At 35.1% G+C, this 13,589-nt stretch overlaps 1 protein-coding gene across 2 annotated transcripts in view; it reads left to right on the top strand.

Annotated features, from left to right (window-relative positions):
- The window catches only part of CCDC30 (coiled-coil domain containing 30), an 89,145-nt gene that overhangs the window by 1,287 nt on the left and 74,269 nt on the right, over positions 1-13,589 (top strand). For both annotated transcript variants that reach the window (XM_081054871.1, XM_081054870.1), the window contains exons 2-5: positions 506-626; positions 3,912-4,105; positions 5,492-5,645; positions 9,867-9,938. In XM_081054871.1, the coding sequence (XP_080910997.1) occupies positions 506-626; positions 3,912-4,105; positions 5,492-5,645; positions 9,867-9,938 (541 nt within the window). The remainder of the gene's footprint in view (positions 1-505; positions 627-3,911; positions 4,106-5,491; positions 5,646-9,866; positions 9,939-13,589) is intronic.

Genomic DNA, 13,589 nt, shown 5'->3' with positions numbered 1-13,589 from the left:
ATAAAAGTATCTTTTGTGAAGCCGCCGTATTAACCAGAAACTATTTTTAAAGAACACCCAACAATATTTTAATAGATTGTCTCCTATTAACATTTCAGACATCTTAATCAGTTTTAGCATAGGAATATAAATGTAATTATTGTGTAAATTTTTCTCTGTTCATGGGTATCATGACCATATTTCCTAAACCATAGATAAGAAGATTTGATTTGAAACTTGGTACATAAATGGAAAAAAATATTAGTGATAGTGACTGTCATAAAATTTGTGGTTACGTGTCATCATATCTATGAGAAATGGTATCTGGTAACAAAACAGATGGAAGGAAGTTTAGAGAGAGAGACCTACACTTAAGGAAAACTGAGTTTTCTGTTTGTTTCTCAGATTATAGACATTGTAGTGTGGTAATCTCTTAATGGCTCTTTCACTTAATAGACTTTTCATATGGGTTAAAATATCAATCGTGGACTACTCAGAGTAAGAAAATGTATTATTTTCTTTTTAGGTGGAAAATTATGCAAACCTTGTCTGTAATTTACCCGAGGAAAGAGAAACATTTTCTCAGGGTTATGAAAAGGAAAACAAACATCTTATACATGACTTTAAAGAGCTCCAACTCAAACAGGGTAATTTCTCCTTTTGTAAAAATGTAAATTTTAATTTTTTTCTAATTATAAATATTAATATGTGACAATTATAGAAGATTTGGAAAATGTATAAAAGTAAAAGGGAAAAATTATTCTATGTCCTTCAATTTACAAAAGTACATGTAATGTTTTAGATGTATTTTTCGCCTGCCTTTTTAAAGTATGTATTCTGAAATACGTGTGAGAGAATGCAGAGTGGTTATTTCCATTAATGTCTATTACAGCACTTACCACAGTGTGTCTTAATTACCTGTGTCAGCCTCTCTGGGTCAGAGATTATGTCCTTGTCTCAGTAGTTTCTGTGTTCCCCATAGCACCTGCCTTACAAAGTACTTAGCATATTAAGGACTCAGGAAATATTTATTAAGTACTCCAAAGCTATAAGGGAGAATACAGATAGGACCCTTTATAATATCTACTTTGTTTGGCTCCACAAATTATAATTATTATTTGTGGTCAATGATCATGTTTCTTATTTTCACACACATTTATTATTTTGTTTGCTCAGCATTTTTCCTTGAACCTCAGCTATTCCATTGGAATCATTTTTCTTTCAGAATTTCCTTTTATTAAGATCTGTTGATGGAAAAGTTGTTTTCCTTTATTTTGAATCTCAGGTGCAGGGAAGGTTGAGTTAATCATAGGACATATTTCACATATTTCTACATTCTTGTTTCTTTTTCCCCCCTTGTTTTCCATTGGATATATTGTGGTTTTCTTCTGTTGGTTTAAAAGTTTGCATTCTATTTTTATTCATATAGTGGTTGCATTTTAAGAGTTTTCTTTCATTTCTTCCAGCATTTTCAGTTATTCTCAGCAGGAGGGTTGTTCAGGGCTCTAATCAGCTACACTGTGAGAAACAGAAGCTACTGTATGAGCTGTTGCCAGCATAAATTAGCTTATGAAGGACTGGTGAAAAGGGGAATGATGTCATTATAATAGAGAAGTTCATACACAGTTTTCCCCAGCATGTTAATGATTCACGCTACCAGTGAGCCTTGAACTTTGTACATGAAGCCCATTCATCCCACATTCTTCTGGGCTCAGTTTGGCCACATATTTTGCCTGGAAGTGCTCATTGCAAAGATATCTCTAATCTTTGTGCATTTGCCTTTGTTTCCATAACTCTGCGGATTTAACTCCTTTAGCTTACCTTCACAACAAGCTTGATCTTTTTTAAAAACATAAAGTTCCATATTTAGTATTTCTTTACTTTTTTAGGAATTTGTCATATCTCTTTAAATGCACCCGTATAATGATTAGGATTGTCATTATCTTTTATAGCACTCTACTACATAATGATACAAGTTTTGAGTGATCTATACCAATCTGTTTTTTCAATAAGCTCTTATTTTTAGTGAGCAAGTTTGCAAAATACACTTGGGTTTTTCTAAGGAACACATATGTGAATCACATCAGAAATGGTTTACATAATTAAAGGATATCCTTTGAAGATGGAGCTAACATGATTTGATGATGGGCTTAATGTTGGGTAGGAGAAAAGCAGAGAAGTCACTGATGACTCAAAGCTTTTTGGCTTGAGCAGTTAGAATAGTGGGGTTCTTAACTGCTCAGATGGGGAAGAAGTGTTTTAAGAAAAAGATGTGAACAACTGAGTCAAACACCACTCACTGATAGGCTGTGTGGAATGAGGATACATAATGGACCATTGGATTTGGTCACATGGAGATCATTAGTGACTTTGATGAGAGCTGTTTCTGTGGAGTGGTAGATATGAAAGCCTGATTAGAGTGGTAGGAGAGGAAGAGGGGACACAGGTATAACTGATCCTGTCTTGAAGTTGTGCTGTGAAGGAGAATGAAGAAATGGAGGGGGATATGAGGTTGAAGGAAGGTTTTGTTGTTGTTGTTGTTTTTAATGGAGGTATAGCATGTCTCCAAGATGATCATCATGCTTAGTTGGGAAGGAAGCTTGATGAGGTAATAGAGAGCCGAGTCAATTGCTCGTGTGTTATCTTTGAGATAAGAGGGAATGGGATCCAGTGGACAAGAGGAGGGGCTGGCCTTAGGAGCAAGGATAGACACCGTAATGCTGACAAGAGGGAGGGGCGTGTGGGAGTTGGCGGATTTGGTAAAGGGCGCTTGAGGAAGTTCTCTTCAGAGTGCTTCTCTTTTCTCAGCAATAAGAAGCAGGATATTCAGCAGGAGGGGAAAGTTGTTGTTGGAGATTTGAGGAGAAAGAGGGATGAAATAATGGTCTAGATGTCTAGAAACTGAGAGAGATGACCAGGGAAGTGTAGGAGGATTGCTGGGCAGCAGGAAGAAGTGGACATGAGTTTAAAGTTAAACCAATCAGCACTGGCTGTGTAGTTTTGTCCAGTCTCATTCGGCTTCTGTGGCAAGGTTCAGAAGAGGAGCAAAGTTGGATTTAAACAGGTTGGCGTTTTGCCAACGAAGTATAATAGAAGGAAACAGGAGCAAGGGGCTGTGGATGTTTTCAAGGGAGAGATGCTAATGACGAACTGTGGAATCTAAGCCGGATAAGAAAGTAAATGAGAACGGGGTAGGGTAAAGGGACATTGAAAAGTGTTTCAAGTCAATGGATTACAGTTTCCAGCATGACCCAAAACTTGTTGAAATCGTGCTACTAGAAGTACATAGAAAGGGATGATTGTAGTGTAGGATGCTTGAAATTGAGACGAGGGAGAGGCTACAGTTATTGCTAATGACAAGGGAATTACTATGGGGGAGGTGGCTGAGAGAGGGTAGAGGACTAGATCTTTGACGGTTAGCTGGACCGAGAAGCCAGGGCACTAGAATAATCATCTACCTGAACATTGAAATCACCAAGAATTTTGGCAGGATTAGTTGAGTGACCTCGGACAAGTTATTTGGCTTGGTGGCTGAGTCCTCATCTCCTAAAAGGGATAATCATGGTCCCTACATCATTGGGTTGTTGTAGGGATTAAATGAGATAAATTTATCTCAAATGCTTCGTACAATACTTGCCACATAGTAAGTGCTCAATAAAACAACACATTTTTAAAGTTAAGAACAAATTTTATATTTATGCAAGTAGTAAGAATATTCTCCTGCTTTTGAGAGAGTTTCTCACTACTTCTTTTTGTTATAATTTTGAAAGTTTGCAAATACCCCAGAGAGATGGAGAGAAGAGTAGTAGTATTAGTATAGTTTATTTTTTTTTACTAATTTGTTAACTAGTTAAGAACTCGTTTAACATCTTACAGAATATTTACCTGCATTTCTTTTATCAGTTTTGTTTTTTGTTATTTCTTCCTAATAGAAACACAAATAAAGGAGGTCGAAGAAATGTTGTATCAAGAAGGCTTGTCTGAAATAGCTCTGAGAAGCTCCAGTGAACAGATTGTATACTTACTGGTGGAGAGAAGTAAACTCTTGAGGAAACTGGACCTTGGGGACTCAAACCCAGAGTCACAAACATGTATGAGCAGTAACCTACAGAAAGAATTTCCCCAGGTATTTCAAAATTAACTCGACAAATGAATAAGAGGCAGGCCAGTTTTCAAATGCGTTTGTTCACTTAATCATTCATTCAAATATCAGGAAGCCAGTTTTTTTTTTTCCTTTCTTTTTTTTGTTTTTTTTTTTACAAGACTTTATAGGGGAACAATGTGTACTTCCAGGACTTTTTTCCAAGTCAAGTTGTTGTTCTTTCAGTCTTAGTTGTGGAGGGCGCAGCTCAGCTCCAGGTCTAGTTGCCGTTGCTAGTTGCCGGGGGTGCACCCCACATCCTTGTGGGAGTCAAACTGGCAGCCTTGTGGTTGAGAGCCCACTGGCCCATGTGGGAATCGAACCGGCAGCCTTCGGAGTTAGGAGCATGGAGCTCTAACAGCCTGAGCCACTGGGCCGGCCCCCTGGAATTTAATTTTTTGATCCGGGGAAATGTTATTAAGAGTTAAATCCCGTGAAAAAAGTGTATACTGGGAATTTAACCAGTACACACTTTAACCCAAGATAAGGAAAAATATATATATGGGTGAAACTGTATATCATAGTATTATTTTCAATAGCAAAAATTGGAAACTACCAAATATTTAACTGATTATATAAATTATGTTTTGCCCACTCTTGAACATTATAAAGCCCTGAAAAATTATCATTACAAAATCTGTATATCAATGTGGAAAATGTTTCTCATATAATGTTAAATGAAAAAGGACAGGTACTTAGACATAGATTGTGATTATGATTATGTAAAAAATGTATGTGAATAAAAAGTACTGCAAGGAAATATACCAATATGCTAAAGTGGTTTTTTTATATAGATGGTAATTTGCTTGTTTTCTTATCTTTTAGAAAAATTTGTATAATGATTATATTTATATAAAATTAACACATATTTTGGATATCAAAAGCAAAATATAATTGAGACTGTATTTCTTCCTTGGCTTTTAAAATGCTTTAAAAATAATTGTAGAAAAGGAGCTCTAAACATGATTTGAACCTGGTTAAATGTGTTTATACCTTGAAATTAAATGAAATTCTTCACGTGAAAACATTTTACAAACTGTAGTTAATGTTCCATATAAATGAGGAATATTTTCTTTCTTTTTTGCCAGATGATACTCATTTTCATGATTACATTTCTGTTTTTTAATAATCATGTAACCATAATCTTTTAGATATGTTAGGTTGAACCACATGAAATTGCGTGTTTATAGGTCAAAAATAATCAAATATCACCAATTTTATATGGTTCAACCTAATAAAATAAATGCATATAAATGAAATATTCTGTTTTCTAGCTTTCTTTATTGGCTTTCAAACACTTATAGGAAATAGTGCAATGTCATAAGAGTACATTTACTTTTTGTTTTATTACTAACAACAGTTTTATTTTAGTCCTATAATGAAGACCTGGAGCAAAATAAAACATCACAAAACTGCCTAGAGAGAGATGCAGAACAAATAGCAGAGAGGTTAGGGAAGGCCCATGAAGAGATCCGAAGACTCATGGACGAACTGCAAGGGAAGGAGAAAGAACAGAGTAAATTAGGTAAGCTGTGGTTGCAGAGGAATGTTTCTGATCACGTTTTAAGTGTAATGATGTTTTTTTTAGGGTGCAGCATGAGTACATTGAGAAGATAATCTTTTAAGATAAACACATAAAAGTCTGATAAACAGCCTCATTTTCTTTAGTGTCCAGAAATTTTTACTGAAGCATAAGCATAACATGCCCACCCCAAAGTGCACAACTCCTAAGTGTGGACCACTGAACAAGAAACTCCTAGCGCCCCAGAAGTCCCCAGCATCCCTTCTCCTTATGTCTATACCCTCTCTCCTCCCCGGAAGTAACCAGTATCCGGACTTTCAACACTTTCTGAGTTTTGACTCCAGGCAGTACTTATTCTTTAGTGTGTTTCTTTTGTCCAACCTTATGTTTGTGAGATTCATTTATGCTACTGACTGTAGCAGCTGTGTGTTCAGTTTTGCTATTTGTAGAGTATTCCATTGATTAAACATACTATAATTTATTTTATTTATCCTTTATACTGTTGATAGACAGTTATGTTGTTTCCAGTTGTGGTCTATTGTGAGTAGTGCTGCTGTGGATATGCTTGTACACATTTATGACTGTGATAGACCTAAGAGTAGAATTATTGGATCAAAGGGTTCTGACTATAATCTAGTTTGGTAGATTACTGCCGTACTATCTTCCAAATCATTGTATTAATTTATGCTCTGCTCAGTTGCATGTGAGATTTTGTTTGCTCCACATTCTTTGTTAATACTTGATACTTTCAGCCTTATTAACTTTACCTTTTCTGGTGTAGTAGAATTTAGCTGTGGCTTTTATATGCATTTCCCTGATAGCTAATGAAGTTGAAAACCCTTTTATATGTTTGTTGTTTTTGCTCATTTGGAGATAGTATTTTGTGAAGTTTCTGCTCAAGTCTCATGCATAATTTTCTATTGGTTTGTATGTTTATGTTTCATTAATTTACAGGAGTTCTTTATATATTCTGGATATGAGCCTTTTGTTGGTTATAAATGTGATGTTGGAGTTTTTTACTATATAGAAATTCTAATATTTATCAAGTCAGGTTTAACAAGAGTTATTCTTTACGGCTTCTGGGTTTCATACATTACTGTATCATTATTGAAAATATTCACCCCTGGTGTATTGTGGGGTTTTTTTTTTTAGTGCTTTTATGGTTTCATTGTTTATATTTCAATCTTTGCTTTATCTATAATTTATTTAAGCATAAAGTTTAACAAATTTTAATTATCCCCTTTCTATGTTTATAATTTGCAATGATTAAAGAAATTAGACTGATTCTTTTCAAATGCAGAATATAGGTTACTTTAAGGTCGACATCTAAAAATGTTATATGTATAAAATAATAATGATCTGCCAAATTGATTATGAGATTAAAAACAACAAATATCAGAAGGCTTGAGAGTTTGTTAAGAATGCATTTTAAACAGTGAACACAACTTTTCAGAAAATGGAATCGTCCTACATCCTAATTGAGTTGGTGGGTACACAATTGTATATATTTGTCAAAATTCCTCAAACTATATACTTAACAGGGTGCATTTTACTGTATGCAAATTATACCTCAATAAACCCAATTTAAAAAAAATAATTTGGTTATGTAAGTATAATAGGAAGCAGTCTTTGTTGCTTACAATACAGAAGGTGAAAGGAAAACAGGACACCCATTACTCAGTTACATTTGGACACAGTAAAACACAATCCCATGGCACCCTATTCTGTAAGCAGTTGTTTGGTCTGGTAGCTCCTAAGCTATTAACTGAAAGCTATCTCCACACTGAGGAAACCGGGGGACTGTCGGGAAGCTGAATTAGCAGGTCCTTTTAAATTATCATGTGTAATATCAAGGTGTGCCCTATGTGTAACTCCTTGATTCATCAATTTACAGCCATAATTTTTTTCTAGGTATATATTTTCATGACATTGTTTCCCAGGTATTAGCCTATTTCTTTATACCAACTGACTATTTTAAATGAAGGGCTTTATTTTAGTTTATTCTGTGGTTTTCTCTCTTTCACATCCAAAATCTTGGATAGAATGAAAAATTTTGGAAAAAAAAATAAAACCTTTTCAAGAATAAAAAAAACTCATGTTAAATATTTAGAGTATTCTTCAAAAAATAAATTGCAAGAAGAATATGAATTTTAAAAGATTTTAAGGATTTATTAATCAAATATAATGTGTGGCCTTTACTGGATTTTGATTTAAACAAATTTTTAACATTTATGAAACAATTGGAAGTTTGAATACTTACTGTATACTTATTGTTAAATTGCCTTAATCATACATAATGACACTGAGTTTATGTTTAAAAGAGTCTTTGTCTTTTAAAGATATATAATGAAATATTTATAGAGGAATGATATGTGAGATTTGCTTCAAAATAATACAGCCCCCTACTGCACACCTACATAAAAATTAACTCAAAATGGAGCACAGAGCTAAATGTAAGGGTTAAAACTATAAAACTCTTAGAAGATAACTTAAGAGTAAATCTTCATGATCTTGGATTAGGCAATGATATGTTAGATGTAACATCAAAAGCAAAAGTGATTAGAGAAAAACTAATAAAATTTTGCCTTAATCAAAATGTAAAACTTTTATATTTTTAAAGATACCATCAAGAATGTGAAAGGATAAGCACAGATGAGGAGAAAATATTTGCAAATCATATGTTTGATATGGAATTTATATCCAGAATATGTAAATAATTCTTATATATTCTTTTATGTTATTATAAAAAGACGTGCCAATTTAAAAATTAATAAAATATTTGAGTACACATTTCTTCGAAGAAGATATGTGAATAGCCAACAAGCACATGAAAGATGTTCAACATCATTAGTCTCTAGGGGAGTGCAAAATAAAACTACAATGAGATTCCACTTCATACCCACCGCAATGGCTGGGTTAATAAAAGACAATGACAAGTGTTGGCAAGGAATGGGAGAAATTGGAACCATCGTAAGTAGCTGATGGGAATGGAAAATGGTGAAGACACTTTGGAAAACAATTTCACAAAGATATTAAATGTAAAATTATCGTGTGACCCAGCAGTTCCACTCCTAAGTATCTACCCAGGAGAAATGAAAACATATGTCCCCCAAAGACTTGTATGCGAATGTTCAAAGCACTATTATTTACAATAGCCAAAAGGCAGAAGCGATTCAAAGGTTTATCAATTGGTGAAGGGTTAAACAAAATGTGGTATATCCATTCTGTGGAGGAAATAACATAGAAGACTTGATACTGCTATCCTTAGAAAATCTTTGCGTAGTGTCTGGGAACTTGGATTTTGGAAAAGTTCCCACCACACCCACATTATAATAGTGGCTGACTGTGCCTACGCTCTGGTGTACAAACAATGTGGGTTAGTTGAAAACCCGCTTTCCTTCTGAGAGCCTGGAATTTTGGTCACGTCCTAGGCAGAAGACAGTATGTATGTGAGCAGCCCCCAGTAAATATCTTGGGCATTGACTCTATAATGAACTTCCCTGGTAGACAACATTTCACACATATTCTCAATTTGTTGCTGGAGAAATTAGGCACATCCTGTGTGACTCCACTGGGAGAAGACTCTTGGATGCTTGTGCCTAATTTCCTCTGGACTTTGCCGCATGCACCTTTTCTGTGTGATTAAGAATGAATGATTTCTTATATGACTTATCTTAGTGTCCTACACCTGGGAGATTCCTCATCCTCAACTCCAATGCCCCATGTTTTTTCCCTAGACCATTCTGACATCCTCATACAATTCTTGAATAGTACCAAAAGCTAGTTCCTAAAATTTTACTACTTTGATATTTCTAGCAATTAATGACAAAATTTTAAATATTATTAATTGTAGGAATTAATTCTAAGTATTTCTGGGTGTAATTTCTTTTTATTAAACTGGTAGTACTGTGTTTAAAAACTTTTAACTGTTCCTCTTGTTTATAGTGGTCCAAACTTACCAGCATAGAATCTGGTTAGGGAAACAGGGAAAGATTACAAGAAAGATTATGAGGTCAGATAATCAGAGATAAGGATAAATTTAGGGTACAGTAGAAACACTGAGAGAGGAGTCTGGAAAAGCTTCCTGGAGGAGGTGGCATTTATGTAGAAACTCAAAGGACAGCCATCAGGAGCTTTTCCAAAAAAGAAAAGAGTCGTTTGAAATTTGGTTATTACACTAATCATTTGTTCCTTACTGAAAGATTTTGTTTCTTTTTCTTTTAGATTCTACTCTTGAGAAGGCTCAACTAGAAATTGAAGAATTGAGAGAAAATTTGACAAAGCTAAAAGAAAATGGTGAGTCACTTTTAGCAGATAGACTAATTTAATAATAATACATTAAACAATATAACATTAAATGATGTTTTTAAATATTATATAATAATTATAATAATAGTGCTACTACTGCTATTATTATTATTATTTCAACTATTACTATTTTTTTTTCAATTATTACTATTATTACCACTTGTTGCTTACTAAGCAACAGACACTGCCAGGCATTTTACATACATTATCTCTAATCACAACAATTCCAAGTAGTGAATGTTATTATTCCAATTTCAGAGAGAAAGAAACTGAATTATGGCAAAGGTTAAATGAATTGGCCAATAGCTACATTAAGTATTGGAGCTAGTATTTGAACTCATGTATGTCTGACTCCAAAACCTGTGGTCAACACACATAATATTTTACTGGGACACCTGAAATCAATACACCTTATAATACATTTAGCAACACCTCACATATATCTGTTCACTGGGAAGACAATAGACTTGTAATCAGTGATAATTAGTTAATCTGGTCTAGCTTGACTATGTAAAAATGCTACGAGCTATAAATAATATAATGAAATTTGAGTGTTGTAATGGTAGCAATTACAAAAATTTAAAACATGTTTACTGATTTTAAATAATTCTAAAACTAGATTTACCCTGTGATATAAAATAGATTTAAAAAAGGAAATACGTATTTGATTATCGTCCCCAGTAGGGAGCTCCTAAAACCTTTGCCATTTCCTAAGTGATGAGAAGGATAAAAGCATCTTTGTTATGTTAATGAGGACTTTCAGAAAGCCCCCAGGTAGCCAAAGGATGGAAACTGGTTATCAAGGGAGGCAACCAACTGTGTGATTAAAGGGTTGGAACTTCAGGTCCTTCCGCCTCTTCTGCGACTCCTCCACTTCTCTTCCCAACCCCAAACCTTACCCTCATCTCCTGAAAAGGGAGAAGGGTTGGAGATTGAGTTCAGTCACCAATGGCCAATGATTTAGTCAATCGTGCCTACGTAGTGAAGCCTCACAAAAAAAGGAAAGGGTCCGGAGAGCTCTGAGGTTGGTGTGGAGCTTTGGGGAGAGTGGCACAGGGAAGGCATGGACGTTCTACACCCCTTTCCCCATATCTTGCCTTTATGCATCTCTTCCATCTGACTGTTCCCGAGGTACATCCTTTTAAAATAAACCAGTAATCTAATAAGTAAAATGTTTCTTCTCTGAGTTCTGTGAACTGCTCTAACAAATTAATCAAACTCAAGCAGAGGGGACATGGGAACCTCTGATTTATAACCAATTAGTCAGAAACACAGGTGACATCTTAGGCTTGGCAATTGGCATCTGAAGTGGAGGGGCAGTCTTGTGGGACTGAGCCCTTAACCTATGGAACCTGATGCTATTTCTGGGGGAACTAGTGTCAGAATTGAGTTGAACTGCACAACACCCCGCTGGTGTCTGAGAATTGCTTGGATATGTGGGGGTAAATCTACACACATTGTAAATGTGAACCTTCCTTTTCAAAAATATATGAATACAATTATGAAATGAACACTGCTTTCTTAGTAATTGATAAAGCAAGTAAACAAAATCAGTAAGGATATAGAAGACCTAATAACACTGCCAACCAACATGACCTAATTGATAATTACAGAAAACTCCACCAGAATATTACGTTCTTTCCACTATAGATGTAACATTCAGAGAGACCATCCTGGGGCATAAAGCAAATTTCTGCAGAAGAACTGAAATACAAATTATGTTCTCTGACTGTAACAGAATTAAACTAAAAAGGAGTAACAGAGGTATGTTTAAAGTATCTCCAAATAATTGGAAAATTAAACAGGATACTTCTAAATTCATTTCTTCAGAAAAAAAAAAAGGAGATATTAGAAAATATTTTCTATGAAGTAACTTGAATGAAATGAAAAAACCAACATCAATATTTGTGGGATGCGACTAAGTCAGTGCTTAGACGGAATTTTATACCATTCAGTGCTTATACAAGAAATCAAGAAAGGACTCAAAAGAACCTAAGCTTCTACCTTAAAATCCCAGAATGAAAGCAAATTAAACCCAAAGCAAGCCAAAAAAAAAAAAAGGAGATATTTTAAAAAATTGAAGTCAATAAAATTAAAAACAGAACCACAATAAAGTAAATTGGTAGAACCTAAGAGCCGGTTCTTTGGAAGGATCAATAACATTGGTAAACTTCCAACTAGATTGTTCATGAAAAAATTAGAGAAGATTGGGGCCGGCCCGGTGGCGCAGGCGGTTAGAGCTCCGTGCTCCTAACCGCGAAGGCTGCGGGTTCGATTCCCACATGGGCCAGTGGGCTCTCAACAAAAAACAAAAAACAAACAAACAAACAAAAAAACACTTGCATTGTAAAAAAAAAAAAAAAAAATTAGAGAAGATTCGAATTGCCAGTATAAGAAATGACAGAGAGAACATTTCCACATATCAAAAAGGTCATAAGGGAATGTTTTGCACAACTGTATTCACAATAAATTTGATGACACAAAATGCCAAACCTCACTCCAGGAGAAAGAGATAACCCTAAATCTACCAAAGAAATTGAATTTGAAGTCAAAAATCTTTCCACAAAGAAAACTCTGGGCTCAGATGGCTTCACTGGTGAATTCTAACAAACTTAACGAATACATAATACTGGTTTTACATAAATTCTTCCAGAAAATTGAAGAAGAGAGACTACTTTTCCCACGTTTTCAGTGGTCAGCAGTACCTTGATAATAAAACTAGACATACATATTACATTATCCCTAACGACCATAGGAAAACTGGTAAAAGTACAGAGTAAGGGGTAACTTGTTGGATAACAAAATTAAATTGTGTTTATCTACAATAGAGTGACTGCACAATGGACACCTTGCATCGTTAGTAAGAATGACATAGATCTATGTGCACTGACATGATTAGATGTCGGTGACATATTATCAAGTGGAAAACGCAAGCTGTAGGGTAATGTATGTGGTATAGTGTCGTTTTGGTTTTTATTTCTGTAGAGTATGTGTGTGTACCCACAGAACTGCCATGAGGGGGCACATACTAGTATAACAGTAAAGTGAAGACACTGGGATAATTTGTATAAGTTATAAATAGCTGCTGCCTTGAGTCTTCCAAGTGAAAAATGGCTAAGAAAAACCAGCCACAGGAAAAAACCAGGAAAGTTACAGGCAGCAAGTTTGTGTTACTGAAGCTTTGCTGAGTGCCAGGAAGAACCCGTCTTAACATGAAGTGCTAAGCCGGCAGTGGACTACCATTTTCATGGCAGTGGTGCTGCACACAGAATGATGGCTTTGATGAATTAACTTGATTTAACTTGGAAAATCTGTCCATTCACTGCTCTTAGCTCACTACTTCAGTCATCTATGGGGGCCCTGCTGTTAATGAGTGGAAGAGAAGTATCTATGAGTATGTGAGGTGTGTAAGAGAGACAGGACTACAGGGAAGCCAGGAAGATCATTTTCTGTCATTTAACTTTTAGAAGGTAGGCTAGAAAAAGTCCAAGTCATTACTCTTGGCATGAGGAATAAAAAGCATTCTGTTCTGCTTCGTTAGGTTGGAAGAATATTCTAGGGCTGGACAGTCTAGTGGCTCTCTTGTGCAGAGAATCACATATGCAGAGACCTGACAAGAAGGGCAAGAAATAGTACTTT

Source organism: Rhinolophus hipposideros (genome assembly GCF_964194185.1).
Source record: "Rhinolophus hipposideros genome assembly, chromosome: 8".
Lineage (NCBI taxonomy): Eukaryota > Metazoa > Chordata > Mammalia > Chiroptera > Rhinolophidae > Rhinolophus > Rhinolophus hipposideros.
This window is presented reverse-complemented; position numbering and strand designations above follow the sequence as displayed.